Source organism: Oreochromis niloticus, linkage group LG7, assembly GCF_001858045.2.
Source record: "Oreochromis niloticus isolate F11D_XX linkage group LG7, O_niloticus_UMD_NMBU, whole genome shotgun sequence".
Lineage (NCBI taxonomy): Eukaryota > Metazoa > Chordata > Actinopteri > Cichliformes > Cichlidae > Oreochromis > Oreochromis niloticus.
Genome location: NC_031972.2, coordinates 41524247 through 41542679, shown reverse-complemented (window position 1 = coordinate 41542679; position 18433 = coordinate 41524247). Strand labels below are relative to the sequence as shown.

At 40.4% G+C, this 18433-nt stretch overlaps 1 protein-coding gene and 1 long non-coding RNA gene across 2 annotated transcripts; both read right to left on the bottom strand.

Moving 5' to 3' along the window:
* Positions 1–5336: 5336 nt before the first annotated feature.
* dusp6 (dual specificity phosphatase 6) lies at positions 5337–10450 on the bottom strand. The gene is made up of 3 exons (XM_003449161.5): positions 9130–10450; positions 8359–8793; positions 5337–7071 (listed from the first exon to the last, which is right to left on the bottom strand). Exons 1-3 carry the CDS (start codon positions 9530–9532, stop codon positions 6758–6760), a joined length of 1152 nt encoding a protein of 383 aa, XP_003449209.1. The 5' UTR covers positions 9533–10450; the 3' UTR covers positions 5337–6757.
* A 4952-nt stretch (positions 10451–15402) lies between these two features.
* Positions 15403–17545, bottom strand: LOC109201934 (uncharacterized). The gene is made up of 2 exons (XR_003220938.1): positions 16317–17545; positions 15403–15487 (listed from the first exon to the last, which is right to left on the bottom strand). It is a non-coding gene; the product is annotated as an uncharacterized LOC109201934 (long non-coding RNA).
* Positions 17546–18433: the final 888 nt, after the last annotated feature.

The window sequence follows — 18433 nt, the reverse complement described above, 5'->3', positions numbered from 1 at the left end:
CCACCTTCACCCTCAGTTTCACAGGTTTGTCTTCCCAGTCTGCCACAGTTTTCTTGAAAAATCTCATACTCCTTTGAGGGCATCACTCCTAAAGCCTTTTTGTGTAGACTGATAATTGAGTCACACCCTAAATAGTTCATTGTCTGGATAATTGAATGATGGGTTGGATACTTATGGGAACCTTGGGGTAAGGTTATCAGAGGAAATACATTAAAATGAGCTTTTGCAAGATTGTTACAATACTCACTAGAAAGAGTGTAAATAAGTTTTAAAAATGCTAAATATCAGTCTGGTGCTACTCAGAGATCCTGACCCTTTTTAGTTTTATGATTTAATCATGACTTGCTAAAATATAAAAAGAATCTAGTCTTTTTCTCATTATTACTATCCAATTATTTGAGTTACACTGCTATGAATTTATATAGAAAACATATAATCATCAAATAAGAGCTATTTGATATCATTAAATAAAGAAATGGACTAATGCATAATAATGTCCGACCCTGTGGTCACTGTAAGTTTTAATACTTCAAATATTTGCTGATAATACCACTATAGCTGAATTCAGGAAGTTTACTTGTATATTTATAAGTATATTTATAACCTCTTTTTTGTTGCTTCTTGGATTATGCAAACTCTCCTAGATTACAAAGAGGCCAATGGACCACAAACAAGAAGTGCCTTGATAACAGAGAGCTCCAAAGCAGGACAAGATTTTTACACAAGGGTTAATTAAATGAGGTTGGATCAGGATATACTAATACTGGTCAGGTCGTAAAGCTGGAAGGAAGGCAGGTGTTGGTTTTGCAGTAAGAACCTCTCTTGTCCCTCAGCTCGGCTTAGCTCTTCACTGACAATGAAGCAATAAATAAGAGATTGTCAGAATACTTTAACATCGCCTCAGCAGATTGTCATGGATTGATCCCAGTGTTGTTGAAGAGATCCCAGTAAGACCCCTACATGTGGAAACTTGACAAATCACCCACGAAAGATGAGGTGACAGAAGCAATTCCATCATATTTTTTTAAAGCAGGTGGTCAGCTACTGGTACAGATGTTTACCGAGTTCCTTTGAATGTGCTGAGAAGACAGCTGTTTACCTAAAGATCTAAAGATGCCAGAATAATGCACTTATACAAAGGTAAAGGTGACAAATCCAGTTGTGGTAACTATCATTGGGTTTCCCTTTTGAGTATTGCAGACAATATCCTCTCTAAGGTCATCTTAAACAGATTGAATACCCATCCTCTTAATAAGACAGTAACAGAAAGTCGACATGATATTTGCTGCAAGACAGATCCAAGAGAAATGTAAGGAACAAAATATTAATATCTACATTCTCACATCTACATTCTCATTATGGGTTTTCAAGAGAAAGGGTGTGTTCTTGCTCCAACACTCTTCAGATTCCTTTTTAGTGTGATACTTGAAAGACAGATCGAGGCATCCAGACCATATACAGGACAGATGGAGGATATTTAATACTCAGTTACTAAAAGCAAAGACAAAGGTGATGAAATCACTTATTCGTGATGTTCTGGATGGTGATGATTGTGCTGTTGTCACCCATGTGGTGGGTGACCTTGAAAGACTTACAGATTTCCTGTCTGTGACCACTAAGCACTCTTGGACTTACAATAAGCACCAAAACACTGAAGTGATGTTTAAATCTACAAAGGGATCAACAGCAAACATGCCTGAAACAAAGATCAATGGCAAGGTATCTTGCTATCTTGATATCGAGGTATCCAAAACTAGGTTTGAGTATGGAGACAAAATGCGCAGTATTCAGAACAGTAGTCCTAACTGCATTGCTGTATGGTTTCAACTCATGGGATCTCTACTCTAGACATGTTCAAAGTCAAAGTCAAAGTAAACTTTATTGTCATCTCTGCCATATACAGTACAGTACATAGAGAGACGAGATGACAAGGCTCCATTCCATTCAGTGCAAAAAACAAATAAATATAAGAAGAGTAAGCATGGTAGAGTAATGTTGCTGTCATGCTGGATTATCTCAGGGGCATCTTTGAACAGCCTGCACCTGGGGTCTTGCCTGGTGTGGTAGACCCCAGCCCCTATTGATCTTGATTGACCATGATTAAGGCCTCTGTGCTATCTTTCAGTCCAGCTTTGTCCAGCCACTAGTAGGATTTCTGGATGTCATCCACTTCTTTTATCTGCTGGTGGTACATACAATGCAGGGGCCTGTCCTTCCATGATGGTTCCTCCTCTATTTCTTGGGCTTCTGCTGCCTGAAGTATTCAGTAAACATGGGGTCGTGGGGTTGTGAACATCTTCCTGATGTACTCATGGATGTTCGATGTCTCATCCTGGACTGTGGTACCAACACTCACTAGTCCCCGGCCTTCTTTCTTCCCCTTAGCATACAGTATCAAGGTCCTGGATTTGGGAAGAAACCCTCCATGCATGGTAAGGAGCTTTCTTGTCTTTATGTCAGTGGCTTCTATCTCCTCCTGTGGCCAGCTTATTATCCCAGCAGGGTACCAGATTACCAGCAGGGCGTAGGTGTTGATAGCCCGGATCTTGTTCTTCCCATTCAGCTGACTCCTCAGGACTTTCCTTACTCTCTACAGGTACTTGGTGCCTGCAGCTTCAAGCAGCCTCTTGTGGTTCCCATTCACCTGTGGGATTCCCCGGTACTTGTAGCTGTCCTCAATGTCTGCAATGTTGCATTTCGGTAGTGTGGTCCCCTCAATTCTGACTACCTTCCCTCACTTCGTTACCACCATACTACTCTTCTCCAGTCCCATTGACATTCCGATATTGTTGCTGTATATCCTTGTGGTGTTGATCAGTGAATCGATGTCTCGTTCTGATGATTTCGCCATTCCATAGTCAGTATCTGTAGCCAGTCTTGTCAATGATCTCACTGAGGCGGTTCAGGCCTATGTTAAACAGCAGTGGGGGCAGCGCATCTTCTTGGTAGATCCCACACTTGATGGCGACTTGTGCTATGAGCTTATAGTTGGCCTCTAGTGTTGTTTGCCAAATCCCCATTAAGTTCATGATAAAGGTTCTTAGGGTCCTGTTGATCTTGTACAATTCTAGGGATTCCAGTGTGGGGCATTGAGTCATAGGTCTTTTTGTAGTCCAGTGATTTGAACTATGAAACACAATCTTAATTTTTATAAATTCCCTTTTAATGTGGAGTATGCATGTTCACTTACTTCCTTCAGCCTTAAGAAATTTAGATTCCCTTCCCTTATTTAAGTCACAACTCAAAACCTACTTGTTGGAACTGGCTTACTCACTTTAATACAGATTTTACTTGCTGTCGAATCATGTTTTTGTTTTTTTTTAATTTGTTGTGTGTGCTTGTATTTTGCTGTTTTTTTGTATTTTAATTTATTAGAATCTATTTTAATCTAGTGTTTTATTGATGTCTTTTTCTCTTTGTAAGGTGACCTTGGGTTTTAGAAAGGCGCCCTCAAATAAAATGTATTATTATTATTATTATCATTATTATTAATGTTCCCATGACCTTCCTACTACAGTTTAGATGGTAGGATAAGAATAAGCATATGTGTATGGATGTTCTTACTTATTTCCTGTGAAGTAGATCTGCTTTCATCATGTGACTAATGGGTGACTTTTGCATTCAATGCACCAGCAGAGTCATAGGAAACTAAATGGATGAATGGTGACCCTGCTAATAATAAGCGTGACATCTCAGGGAGATTTGCCTATTTGTCATGAAGTAATACAGTCACTATGACTCTCTGTGTGTTATATAAGACTCTATGCATAAATAAGGATTTCTGAAAAAAAGAAATCTCTATATGCATATAGTCCCTATCTTACTCTTAGAGACCCATTTTTTTATGGACAACGCGACAAATTTAGAACTAAAAAGTAAAAAAATAATATAGTCACTTAGAACCAGTGTTTCTCATTAGTGTGCAGGCTTTGCTGCCATAGTTGGATCAGTGGTATCTCATTATTATTGGTATGATTACAAGTGGCTACCCAACAAAAGGAAAAAATTCCCTGAAATGGAAAGTGGGAAAAGTAGAGAGAGCTGGCACCTCTTGAAATATGAGTCTTTTTATAAATCACTTGCGTCAGGACATGAATGTGGAGGTCTCACTCTTTATTACATAGCCAGTGATTCACACACTTTGTACAGCTACGCGCTGGGTTGAATTTCCAATTTTAAAAAAGGAAATAAACCATAAAAAAGAGAGATGCCTAACAATTTATTTTGTTCAGCTTTAAACAAAACATATTTTTGATAGTTAAATATATTATTTGCTCTTTTTAAGAGAATTGTCCTCTATTGAATCCTGTCTCCTATTATGATCTATGTTTTATGTATGCTTATTTGCTTATTCTATAGTAAAAGAAAGTACTTACAAACCATGTTTTCCATTGTCTACTTTTGATATGGGTTATATATTGCATGGTGTGTTTTATTGTAGTTATGTAAAATTGTAGATGGTTGCTAATACGTTTTGCATTGCTTACATCTTTACTACTTACAGACTGGATTCATTTGTGTGTGGGCTTTTAAACTGTGTCATACATGCACATCAAGAACTTAGTTGACAAAAATGCTGCATGAAAGTCACTGTTTCCGTATCCTTTATTGTTAACGATCCTAGCTCTGTCACGATTAAACCTTGTGGTACTGCTTGGCTTGCTCATTTCCACATAGTCCACACACAGACAGCAGCTGTTGTTGATGTGGGAATAGTCTCTTCAAAACTGTGAAACAAGTTGCTGCTCACTTGAGAACACGACACCTAAGCTACCGTCAAGATTATCTTCTGGGTCTCCAGTTCTCAGGGAGTACACGCCACTGCTCTTCCTATCAAATCGTACTTTATCTCTGTATTTTGTGCTTCCCTTGATGGTTGAGTGCTGAGGACCTGCCTTCACAAGTTAACCAAGGGAATGTTTGTTTTGAACCCAAAGACCTCATGGTAGACTAGCACCTGGTAAAACCAGCTGGGCTAGTTACAGCAGGACTGGAATCACTTTGCACCTGCTGGGTACCTTATTGTAGTTTCTTATTGTCACAGCAGAACAGAGTGTGCACAGTGCTATCTTACACAAGCATCATGTGACAGGACATGCTAATTCTGTACTGGAAAGTAAAGGGGGAAATGTGCCAAGTGCTGTAGTTAATGGAAAACAAGAACTCTGTGAACAGCCTTGTGATTCATTGCGACTCTTTTGTGTCGTGACTTGGCCAGCTGGTTAACACTCAACTGTACTGCAGGTGAGGAGACACTTACATAAATGTGTTACTGTAAGTGGAGACAAAACACCAACAAATGTGTGAATGGAAAAACAAGCAGAAGAAGCAGAACATGTAGACAAAATAGCAATTTATTAATAACTTATATTTCCTTTACATTCGTAAGAGAGGAGTTTGGAAGGAGTGAGTAGAGGGCAACATAGTGGTTTCCTCTACGGGGGTGTGGGGGCAACTCTCCGAAGTTCTGGATTTAATTTTCTCTCATCTTGACAAGTAAAAACTGCATTTCACAGAATTTTCCCTGAAGAAGCGAAGCAAACAAAGCTCCCTGCTTTTCCCACACATCAGAAATATTTAACCCACAGATCATGATTTCTTAAATTAACCTTCAGAGACATCCAGTAAATTCCACCTTTGGCCATTTGAACTGCTTGAGTTCTTAAGCATGGAGCCCAATTTATAAACTTCAGTGAAAATCATTCTAGGTTTGGTTGGGGGTTTTGTAAGAAAACAAAACAAATCTCTCTGGGATACTGTCACTTGTAAAAGAAAAAAAAAAAAAGTACATTTCTCTGAAGGTTAATGTGCGAAAAAAAAAGGGGAAAAAAATCTTCCAAGCTCAAAAGTAAGGCAAATGGCCAAGGTGACTTTGATTTGTGGGAGGACAGGTGCAAAAAGAAAAGGCCAGCCACAAAGCGCTTATTGAATATATTACACATGTACACAATTCTTGGAAAGCCTACTTGATTTTTGGCATAATCAACTTAAACATATTGATCAATACGCAGTTTGTATGCTTACATAAAAGTAGAATATGAAACAAAGCAAATCTTCAGTACCCACTTGTGCCAAAGGGTATATACTACTAGAGCAAGGCTTTTACCGTATTGTCTTTTATATTAAGATATATACACACTGTATAAATGTTTGAAAAGACTCCACAAATGTAAAATAAAGTCCATTATATTGTGTGCCTTCTAAAGCCAGGGTAGTTGAGCCCCATGCAGGCAAGTCTTCACAGAAGATGAAGGAGGCAATGCACCCTGATGTCATGGGGGAACTAGTAATAGACCCCAAAACAAATATACAAAAGGATTTCATTTATCTGTCCACTTTGAACAATCATGTCTCTTTGGCACACCAGCCTTTGAACTTTGAAGCATAACATACAGCTGTCCAGTCAATCACTTTAGGCTTCCTTAGACACACTGAAAATTTTTTTTAAAAAATTTAAAAAAAAAAAAAAAACACCATAAGAGTCTTACAGCAAAATCTGATTGTAGAAAGTATCTGCACACTTTAAATGATTCGCTTCCTGTCTCTTTTACTGTCTCTCCTCATTTAGTCAACAGCAGCTGCGCCTCGGTCAGACAGCTATGGCCCTTCAGTAACCACACTCAGCAGCTGTCGCCTCAGACCAGCTGTATCAATAATGTCGCACAGCAGACGACGGAAAAAAGAGAAAACATTTTGCAGCTTTTCCAATAGGAGGCCCACAAACCCCCAGTGAGAAGAGGAGTGGTGACAGCAGACCTCACGTGGACTCCAGGGGGTCCAGCTGGAAGACGTTGTGGTTGGTCGGGGTGGTGAAGTAGAGCTGCTGGCTTGGTGGTGCCATGCGGTTATCACATGGACTCTTCAGACCCAGTGTGCGCTCAAAGTCCAAAAGCTGACCCATGAAGTTGAAATTGGGCGAGATGTTGGATTTTTTCATCTTGACAATGTCATAAGCATCGTTCATGGACAGGTTGAGCTTCTGCATCAAATAGGCCACCGTCACTGTGACAGAGCGGCTAATGCCTGCAAGGCAATGGACCAGGACACCGCATTTCTGTCCCCGAGCTTCATCTGGTGGAAAAAAGAAAAGGGTGGAAATTTTTTAGCATAACTAAACAACATCTTTAGAGCTTTTCATCATTCCAGATAACTAGGCAAGAGTAGATATCCCAATGTGTTGTTTTGTTAGGTCCAAAGACCAAAGCTATAGTCTGCATGGATACTGATCAGAGGGAAAAAAAACATTCCTGACATCTGAAAAGCCCAAAGCAGAGAAGCTCTCATTGTTAATGCTTCTTTTAGGCAACTAATCAATAATCAAATCTGTGTGATTTTAAAGTCAAGCTTTGTTGGAAATTGAAGCAGGTCCAGGAACTTATTATCCTATCTCCCAGCCATGTCAGTAAATAAACAGGGGCTATGACAGTACTGCACATAAACAGAGCTCACATTCTTTGGTTTCTTTTGCCCTAGAGTAGCCGGCTGGGAAATTGACTATTACGGTCTATTAAACCATTCTTCCGCTTGCTAGGGTTACTCTGACAATGGTGCCATTTGGGCGTGTAAATGTAGGAGTCATGAGGGCACCCTGTCAAGGCGAACAGGATGTCATCAGGGCCCGTAAATGGCTCCTTTTGTAATGTGGCGGGAGGAGGAGGGGAGGGGGGGCAATGCCATGTCCTAGATTACTTTCAATGCCACTTCCTTCCTGTTGCGCTTGAATTACCGCCCTCCCCTCGCTCACTCTTCCCTTTCTCCAGTTTCAACATCGCCCTTTGTGCTGCAATTACACAAGCCCTGGGACAAGAGATAGGGCCAGAATGTCTTCCACTGAAGTCAAACCAAGTGTATTTTGCCTGTGCACCATTGGAGGCAGACTTGTGTTCCTCTGCCTCTACACAATGCCTTAATCTGCCTGCTCTGTGTGTCCCTGTCTGATTGACTGATAAGACCACAGCCAGGGACACCTCATCTAATCTCAATTGCACAATAAGAACCTAAGAACTTCCTGCCAGTGATAACACATATCACATTTAATAAGTTTATGCCCCCAGCTATCTGTTTTTGCCCCTTTAATCTGCCTGCATGCTGTCATAAAGTAGGAAACAAGAACAATACTAATCAAACACCCAACTTTTGAGTTGAATCCTTCTTCAGAATTGTAGGGACTTGATGTTTTTTTTTTCTCTATGTTCTATATTTTGCAGACTGATGCAGTATTACTATTTATGTTCTCACAAACTCAAAAGCTAATTTTAGAGTTTAAATAATTATAAGCAGTACTAAAAAATGAATAAGCACAACCTAACCAACAAGATTTAATCTGCAGAGCGTTTCCAGTTCTGCGGGATTACTTACCAATAAAGCTGATGGCTTCGGGAAAGAACTGAGACAGATTCTGACTCCAGTGATCCGAGATTGGGATCTGCTTGTACTTAAACTCTCCTGCGTTCTCAAAGAGGTTGGGGAGATTGGGAGTCACGTTGAGGATATACTTGATCCCGTACTCCTCCAGCACATCAAGGTTAGTGGAGTCCTTGGCACAGCCCAGGTAAAGGTGCGGCAAGATCTCCACAGGGAAGGAGGGATGCGGGTTGGATAACGGGCTGCCGTCCGAGTCTGTGGCGCTGCTCGGATCCCGGTCGATATCAGACTCGATGTCCGAGGAGTCAGAGCTGATGCGCAGCCCACCGAGGCCCAGCACCTGGGCAGTAGGGGAGCTGCTGTGGGACGAGCCATCCAGGTTGGTTTCGCACAGAGCCGGACACTCGGCCTGGAATTTACTGAAGCCACCTGCAAAATATAAAACAGATGCAATGAACACACCGCTTCTCCCTGCCACACTGCAGGCATAACTTGCACACTGCAGACGGTAAATTAATATTTTCTGAAAAAGAAAAAAGAAGCTACAAATAGACAAAAAAAATATGGTCATGTGTCTCTTTGGAGTAAATTAAGACCCTCTTCAGTAATTACTGACGTGCGAGGAGTCAAATGTAACCTAACCTTAAAGTGATGAACATATATTACTTCAGTCAAAACGCCAAAACCTAATTCTGTGCGAAAATGTAGCCTGTGAATGAACAGCAACAGCCGCCGTGCCCGAAAATGTGAATGAACTCCACTCACCCTCTAGATAATATGCCTTATAGCCCTCGTCCTTCATTTTCCTCAGCAGTAAACCCAACACGGAGCCCCCGTCCACGTTCTCGTTCCACTCTCGGCTGTACTCGTCGTACAGCAGGATGGCGTCCGTCTTGCACCGCCGCACAAACCTGTCTCGATCCTCTCCGTTGGAGAGCAGAGAGCGCACGGGCAGATTGCCTTTCTTAAGCCGGCGAAGCATGAGGCTGGGTATGGCCACGTTGATGGCAGTCTCGACGTGAGACGACTCGTAGAGCTCCTGGGCCCGACAGTCCATCACAAGCAGGCCATCCCTGCTCGTCTCCAGTTGCTCTCGGAGCCAGCCCACCGTCTTGCTGATCGCCATAACCGAGTCAAGCTGGACGACGGGCTTGAGCTTGTCAAGCATTTATAAGCAGGAGTTAAAAAAGGAGAAAAAGGGTGTCGAAGAAAAGCGGAGAGCTTCTCGGCTTCAGAAGTAAGCACAAATATCTGTCTGGAATTTCGTTTTCAGTCTGATCTGCTGCTCAGAGGGCCCTCGGCAACACAACTCTGAGAACAATGGCTTAAAAAATAAAATAAAAAGTCAAAATAAAAACCGTCACTCTTGTCAAGTCTCACTCCAAACGTCCTTTCGGATCCAGTGTGTTACGGGACGAAGGAATTCATAAAAATGCGGTTTCCCTTCAGAGATCTCCCGAGAGTATGTTGCCTACACTGTTCCTCATTCATGCATCTGGTTGGAGAGCGCCTGAGTTATTTATCAATGAGTCATACCGGCCCTGCGACGAGGCTGAAGCTTCCTCTCTTATATAACTCCACGGCTGCTCTTCCTCCTCTTTCTCTCTGTGCGTATACAGGCTGTGTATCTAATATTTTTATGGAGATCCAGAGCGTAAAGGCCGAATGGTGAGGCGATTTGTTGCTGTGAAGCATGCGGTGTATGCACCCGTCTGTGCCTGCTGTTGCAGCCTGTCTGTGCTGTGGATCGTCTCTCTGCAGGTTCTGGCTCTCTGCGCTCTCTGCGGCGCCAGGCTGCTGAATGGCTACAAACAGGAGGCGTTCCATTGGATACGTTTTGTGGGGCGGCCAATCAGAAGCGCGGCAGCAGCGGTCGCCTTGGAAACGGGGGCTGGATAGAGCGGCCTGTGTTGATGAATCGTTAATGAGTTTGTCATTCACAAAAACGGAGAGGAATTTCCGCTCCGGATCAAGTGTGTGCAAACAAACACAAGAACTGCAAGGGGAAGGAAGGAAGACGGAGAGGGCGGGAGCGGCCTCAGCTCACAGTTACACACACACACGAGTTTCAAATAAAGACAGCCGCGATAATTGGGCTACAACGCAGGTCTGCAACAATGCGGTGTGCGTTTTTCAACATGTTAAAAGTTTTGGTTCACTTTGAGCTGTTTGTGCCGCTCTAATGTATTTGTATGCACTATATTGAAAGTCTTACCATAAACCAACGTAATATAATAAGAATAATAAGAACCATATATATATGTGTGTGTGTGTGTGTGTGTTTTCAAAATACATATTACACTGTAATAGCGTGACAGTAAAGTCATGCTCCATGCGGGCTTTACTGGCAGAACGCCTTTGGTGCGATTTCATTTTCTTCCTCACTCTCCGGAAACACAGCTGATTTGCATCAGTGAGGTCTGGCACATGTGACGGAGGATCAGCGCCCTGCTGAGAGATATGACCTGTAACCTTTGTTTGTTTAAAAAAAAAAAGAAAGCCTGTCTTTCAATGCTAACGATCCCACCTGTGTGACCACTTGGATTGTTTCCACTGCTTTCTGTCGGCGTGAATTACATATACAAACTGGTGCGCCCTCAATCAAGGATTTTTTTTTTCCCCCATAAAAATATATATAAATGGCAAACTCAAAAGACTCAGGTTCTATAAATTCCTGCTACAAATATATACTCTCAGTAGAATAAAGCCGCAGCCAGTTGCTATGTGACAACACAAAAAAGTGGCCTTCTGCACTTCACGTTTTTTTCTGCACACTTGATGGAAGGCCGCTGAAATCACCTCAGCTGAAAAAATGTTTCTCTGAGATATTGTGAGCACACAACGGCACTGGAGCTATTTCTGTCTGTGCAGCCTTCACTGGAATGAAGAGGTTTGTTTGTGTGGGTGGTGCTGGTTCAGTGTCACCGTCTCTTTTTCTGTCTCGCACTAACTAGCCCGACAGTCCTGTGAAACTGCTGCATGTTCCGAAGATGTCACGTTACCTTATGTAACTCCTGGTGGTATTTTCTTCTTTTTTTCCTGAATCATACATTTCCCAATAATACTAAAAGTGCATGAAGAGTAGTCAATGGGATTGACTGAAATGTTGGACCTTTTCACTTTAATCAGACGGATCATTTTCATGTCTCAACCCTCTTTCAGCGCTGACAGACGCATAGTTTCAGGGTTATGTGCACTGTTAGACATTTTATTGTATTTTTACAGCAACTTACTGGCAACACTATTGCCAGTAAGTTACTGTAATTACTGATCTACAGTATCTTTACTGTTGTGATGTTTTACAGTTCAACCACTTTACTGTAAACATATATTACAGTATAACAGCTTTACTGTAAACGTGGTTTACAGTTAGAAAGACTTACCGTGATTAAGTTTTATAGTATCACTGTACTGCAAATGTGGTTTATGGTATAACACTGTAATTGTATACAGTATAATTTGTTTAGACTGTAATTGTGTTTTGCAGCATATAAAATAATATTAACATTCATATTCAATATAAGAACATTTACAAAAAACAATATAATTCAATAAAGTAGTCTCAGAATAGTGAATTAAACCAACATTTATTGTTGATAATTTTTTTAACAAGAAAAACATTTTTCAACTGAATAAAAACAATGTCAATAACCAAAATAAATAGAAGCGTCCATGAAAACTACACAGTCCTTCAACTTTCTGTGTCTGATTTTTTTTAAGAAAAACAGTTTTTCATTCCACTAAAAACAGGACAAACCCACCAGCATGAACATTAAATAAACTATTACAATTGTAAAACAAAAATCATTTACAAAATGTAGTAATTATCAGTGGGTCCCAGGAAATAGAATGTGACATGGGATTTAGATTTCTGTTACCAGGATGGTCGGGTTCAGCGTAGTCTTCGTCACCACCTGTCAAAGACACATCATCAATATTCATGTTTGCTCAGGTTATTCACTTGTTCACATCTGTCTGAGATCATTCATACTGTTGTATGGATGTGTGTACAGTATGTACAGTTAAGCCCATAATTATTCATACCCCTGGCAAATTTTGACTTAAAGTTACTTTTATTCAACTAGCAAGTTAGTTTTTGACTGGAAATGACACAGGCGTCTCACAAAAGATAATAAGATGATGTACAGCACGCATCATTGTGGAAAAAAATATTTCTCAGCTTTTATTTACATTTGAGCAAAAAGTATCATGTCCAGAATTATTCATACCCTTTACAAACTGTCACAGTCTCTGGGAAAATCCAAAGTTCCATCCATTCCAAATAGTCAAAGCTGTTCTAAAGCATCCTAATTACCCTGATTAATTGGAAATAGCTGTTTTGATCAACTCAACAGGTGAAAAACAGCAGCTCTCTGCAGGTGGTCTGTGGACATTCATGGCTAAGACAAAGGAACTCAGTGAGGACCTGCAGCTGTGCATTGTGGCTGCTCACAAGTGAGGAATGGGCTACAAGGCCATATCCAAATGTTTTCAAGTTCCAGTGGCTACAGTGCAAAGTATTATTAAAAAATACAAGATGTTCCGCACTGTGGAAAATCTCAGAGGACGTTGTCGGAAGCCAAAAGTGAAACCTGTGCTGGCCAGGAGAATAGTGAGAGAGGTGAAAAAGAATCCAAGGATCACCACCAAGGCCATTCTGGTGAATCTGGGCTCTGCTGGTAGCAATGTCTCAAGGCAGACAGTCCAACGGACACTGTTGGGTTCCACGGATGCAGACCAAGGAAAACGCCACTTCTCCAGGCACTTCTAAGGCATGCCAAAGCTCATTTGGCCTTTGCAAATGCTCATCTGGACAAAGAAGAAGATTTCTGGTCTTCAGTGTTATGGTCAGATGAAACAAAAATTGAATTATTTGGTCACAATGATGTTGCCTTCATTTGGCATAAAAATGGAGAAGCCTTCAACCCAAAGAACACCATCCCCACTGTCAAACATGGTGGTGGGAACCTAATGCTTTGGGGGTGTTTTTCAGCCAATGGACCAGGGAACCTAATCACAGTAAACAGCACCATGAAAAAAGAGCAATACATGAAGATTCTCAACAACAACATCAGGCAGTCTGCAGAAAAACTTGGCCTTGGGAACCAGTGGACATTTCAGCACGACAATGACCCAAAGCATATAGCAAACGTGGTGAAGAAATGGTTAGCAGACAACAACATTAACGTTTTGCAGTGGCCTAGCCAGAGTCCTGACTTGAATCCAATTGAGAATCTGTGGAGGGAGCTAAAGATCAGGGTGATGGCAAGAAGACCCTCCAACCTGAAAGATTTGGAGCTCATTGCTAAAGATGAATGGGCAAAAATGCCTGTGGAGACATGCAAAAAGCTGGTCTGCAATTATAGGAAGCGTTTGATTGCCGTAATAGCCAATAAAGGCTTTTTTCTATTGATTATTGAGAAGGGTATGAATAATTCTGGACATGATACTTTTTGCTAAAATATAAATAAAACCTGAGAAATATTTTTTTCCACAATGATGCCTCTTGTACATCGTCTTATTATCTTTGGGGAGACACCTGTGTCATTTCTGCTCAAAAAAGAACTTGCTTGTTGAACAAAAGTAACTTTAAGTCAAAATTTAGCAGGGGTATGAATAATTATGGGCTTAACTGTATATAATTATCAGCTATGTAAAAGATATTATCATCTCTGTATTCTTACCTAGTTGGAAGTCCTCCAGAGAGCCGCTGGAGGAAGGTGGTGATCCGAGGGCTGATGCTTGTAACCTTCCTCTTTACGACATGACCTGTCTTGCGGCTTGTACCAAGTTTTGCAGGGCATTTTGTTCCCATGTCTGGATTGATCCTCACAAAGAACCTTTTAACGGAAAAAAGGCTGCTTTAATTTCAAAATTAAAACATACATTACAGCAATCACCTATATGTTTCTGCAACTGTAGTCAAGCTATCACATATATTTCATTCCTAAATGGTGTAAGCTTTAATGGTGTAAAGTATTTACCTCTGTATCATCTCCAGTGTGATGGACGCTGACTCCTGATACTCAAGGTTGAAAACGTAGTATGACGCAAAGAAGCCAGCAAGGGTGCTGCCAAAGTCATGCATCTGCTCAGGCTCATAAAATACCTTGCCCTCCAAACTGATCATCCAGCGGCTTGCAGACATGAAATTATTCCCTAAAAACAGAGAAGAGTCCAATAAGACAATGTGCTCACCCTTACAAATAAGGTTTCCACAAGAATGCTGAACAGCAGGCCTCACACTGTACAAAAATAGAATCCACACGGTTTGCTGCTATTTCTCTTATTATTTATTATGTAATGAAAATTATGATCAATTACAGGAAAAAACTGCCTAATGTTTTGGCATTTTGGCCTGTGCTGAAATGTTAGGCTGTTTTTTCCTGTTGGTCACTGTGTATAATAAATAATAAGAGAAACAGCAGCAAACTGTGTGTATTATATTTTTATACAATATAAAACAGACAAACCCCTGTTAATTAGCTGTGTGCTGATGTTTCTTCATATGATAACAAAATTGTCTTAATTCTGAACTACAAACACCACAAAATCTACACCTGTACATGGCTGCATGTGTGTGAATTTGACTTAACTTTTAATTTGCAAAGAGCATGGCAACAACACAACAGTGACTGAAAAACATCTCAATCTATTATCTGTTTGTTCTATTATTAAAGAAGGGATCTACATTGCTTGGGTTGTATCAAAAAATGGGAAAAAGTTAAAAGAAAAACTATATATAGATCAATGTTATTAACTTAAACCATGCAGACCCTGAAACACTGGAGGAAAAATTTTGGAGGGTCTGTCAAGCTGACGTTAAACCCCTTAACAATGGCACTGCCACTAACTGCGACTAATTTACAGACCACTACACTGTCTTGCTTTTTAAATGGAACCTATGAAACAATAAACCACAGTTGAGATTAGAGCAGGCTAACCTGCATGAGAAACTTCAAAACTGGGTTAGATTGTTTTAGCAGTCTTTAAATTTCAAAAAAAATGTTGTCTAACTTTATATGTCTTTTTACCTGCTGTTTTGTCTTGTCTCTCAAAGAACTGAGGCTACATCACACTGTCAGCGCGGCCAGCAAGGGCAGGAGGACAGCAATGCACCACACTGGGCGGGAAAAGACAGAGAGACAATTGTTAATTTAATGTTGCATTTATTTAACCCTTGAAAAATATATTTACATAAGTAAATAAAAGAAAAAAACACACAACCCATCTTTTCCAGAATAATTCAACTAATTGCTCTTTTGACCAACCTAACACAGACGTTACATGGTTTTCCTATGAAAAAGACCCTGGAAGACGTTGTATTAAAGGAAAAAAAACATGCTCCCCTTCCCACTTAAAAAAAATAATAAATATTAAACTTAGGTTGGAGTTCCTCGCGCCACCAACCTAATGTTATATTAACTTTTAATGTTGTGTACTGCAGCTCACACAAAATTAAATAAAGCAGGCTAACCTACATGAGCAAGCTCAAAACTGGATAAGATTGTTTTAGCAGTCTCTAAACTTCCAAAAAAAAGTTGTCTTTCTTTATTCTCATTAAATGTGTATTTTTACCTGCTGCTTTGTCTTGTCTTTCAAAGAGCTGAAGCTAAATGTGCCACTGTTAGCGTGGCTAGCTTCTCAATAGTCATAGAACAGAAGCGCAGGAGGACAATGCACCACACTCGGCGGGAAAAAGACAAAGACTGTGTTGCGCCTCTGTTCCTCGCCCCTCCCCGTGGAAAATATATATCTAAATATATATTTAAATAAGAAAAGAAAAAAACACACACACAACCTATTTTTTCCAGAATAATTCAGCTAATGTGCTATTTCGACCAAGCTAACACCGAGTTTAAGCCCCCCCTCCCCCCGACACACACAAAAAATATATATGCTCTTAAAAGTTAATAAACGAGTATGTTAGGTAGGAGAGTCCTTTGCATTACCTTATGACGTCCCGTTCGCTGTTTCCACACAGAGGTCCAACAATAACGAGGTGCAAAATCTTTTGTCCTCTCGAGCATATCCTAACGAAGAGCTAACAAAGTTGGCCAGTCTTTCCTCTCCTGTCAATCACTGGATCACAGGTCATGTCAGTCAGGATATGGAGTGGTGGTTGGTAGAGGTAGGTGGGTGGGCGGGGTCAGCATGCATTCAGTGTGTGTTTCACTAAGTTGGGTTGACTAGTTCCCAGAAGAGTTCTGTACATGTTGCACGTTCAGTAAATGAGCAATTCAGTTACTGCTCGACTGAGAAGCCTCCGCCAAATTATTACAATATTCTCCACTGACTAAAGTTCGCCTTTCTGCGTCTTTTTTAAATAACTTTATTCACTACTTGTCACAAGTACAAAATTACACAAAAACAGACAGCAGCAACAACCTAAGTGAAATCCAACAACAGAATAGTGGCAAGTTAAAAAATTAACAAAAGGAAGTGTGAATCTTGTTCAGGGTTAATCAGAGATAAGTGATGGAGATGCAACAATGTGAATTCTGCTTTTTTTATTTGTAGTTAACCCTATAGTCTTTACATATGAATGGAAGTCAATTAAGAAAACACAGAATTTTGGGAGAGATTTGGAGAACCTTGCTTTATAAAATTTCCCTACAAGGAGGCCTTTCTGCATTCTTTTCCCTCTCCCCAGGAGCAGCTGTCACTTGAATTGATCTCTATGGCAACGCAGTGGCAAGCACACATTTGCAGCAGCTGTGCATGTGCATACAACTGCATGCAGCAGATTAGATGATCAGAATTCTTGAACCTTACACACAGGCAAGTCCCCTAAAAAGTCAAAACCATAATACTTTCACTGGTATCATACTGACAAATGGCATAGGTTGGAGGAAAATCTGGAAATGGTTAGCAGTGAAAGAGTTAAAATGTAATGCACTATTGCAACCAACCACTGAAAGAGTAAAAATACACAAACAGTATGATGAACCATTCAAATCACATAATACAGTAGCACTACTGCTAATGTGTTAACGGTAGGTATAACTACTACCGCAATTTTAAAAAATACAGTAAGTTACTGTAAATAACCTTAATATACCCATAATGCATAGCAAATTACAGTAATTAACTGTAGAAATGTTTTCAGGTAAGTTACTGGGCATTTTGTGGTATTTTACTGTGAAAAATACAGCAAAGGTTAACAGTGTGGAGCCACGAGGGTCGCGGATCGCACACACAAAGGCTTTTAAATAGTACCTGTTAATTTGCATGACCTGTCCAGGCTCAGTGGGGTCCAATTAACATCACACTGTAACAGCAACGACACTTTTATCATATAAGAGGAGCTGAAGCCTCGAGCGGAAGTCATGCTACAGCGATGTTATTAAAATGACCCAGCAGGAAAACACAAACATGCACAAACCTGCACTATTACATCTTATAAGGCCGATTTGATGGATTCATTTGAAGACTGACTTGGGAAAAAATCTGGATACACTTATGTGGCGAAAACGATCCAACACAAATATTTAATTTCTTATTGGTGGCATGAATGTATGAATTAGTGAGGCTCTGGACAGGTCAGTGGAAACGTAATTAACATGGGTGAGTATCCCAGCAATAACTCAAGTGGATCTTTGATCATTAAGGCTGAAAGTGTTATCACTTTATATGCATGACACTATGGCTCATGAAAAACTATTTACCGAACATTTAATTAGATATGGTAATCCCGTAAAGAGCTCAGTGCACTTAAAAAAAGACAGTGTGATTTCCTTCAGAGGTAGTTCCTGTTTAAATATGGTGGTGTTTTGATAGTGTGTTTATCTCTGTTGCTTCCTGTCTTCTTCACACCTCAGAGAGTAATAAGATAGAATCACTGTAAAGGAGGAGTTTCTCAATCAACAAGAGACACAAGCTGAGAGACTGGATGGCAGATGACTCAGTATTTTTCCATTCCATTCCAGTCTTGGCTACTCTTGGCTACTAAAGTTGTTGTATGCATTGTTTTTGTCTTTTCTTTTTTTTGTTCTCTGTAGTGAAAGAATTCATGCCAGCATGTTCACAGTCCTCCACTGTATTCTGCTATACAGTACATGTTTGTTTA

Excerpts from the sequence above, each read along its gene's own strand:
- dusp6 (XM_003449161.5), bottom strand. The coding sequence starts at position 9,532 with ATGCTTGACAAGCTCAAGCCCGTCGTCCAGCTTGACTCGGTTATGGCG. Across the intron at positions 8,794-9,129 it reads TAAGGCATATTATCTAGAGG|GTGGCTTCAGTAAATTCCAG; the intron begins GTGAGTGGAGTT and ends TATATTTTGCAG. Across the intron at positions 7,072-8,358 it reads CGAAGCCATCAGCTTTATTG|ATGAAGCTCGGGGACAGAAA; the intron begins GTAAGTAATCCC and ends TTTTTCCACCAG.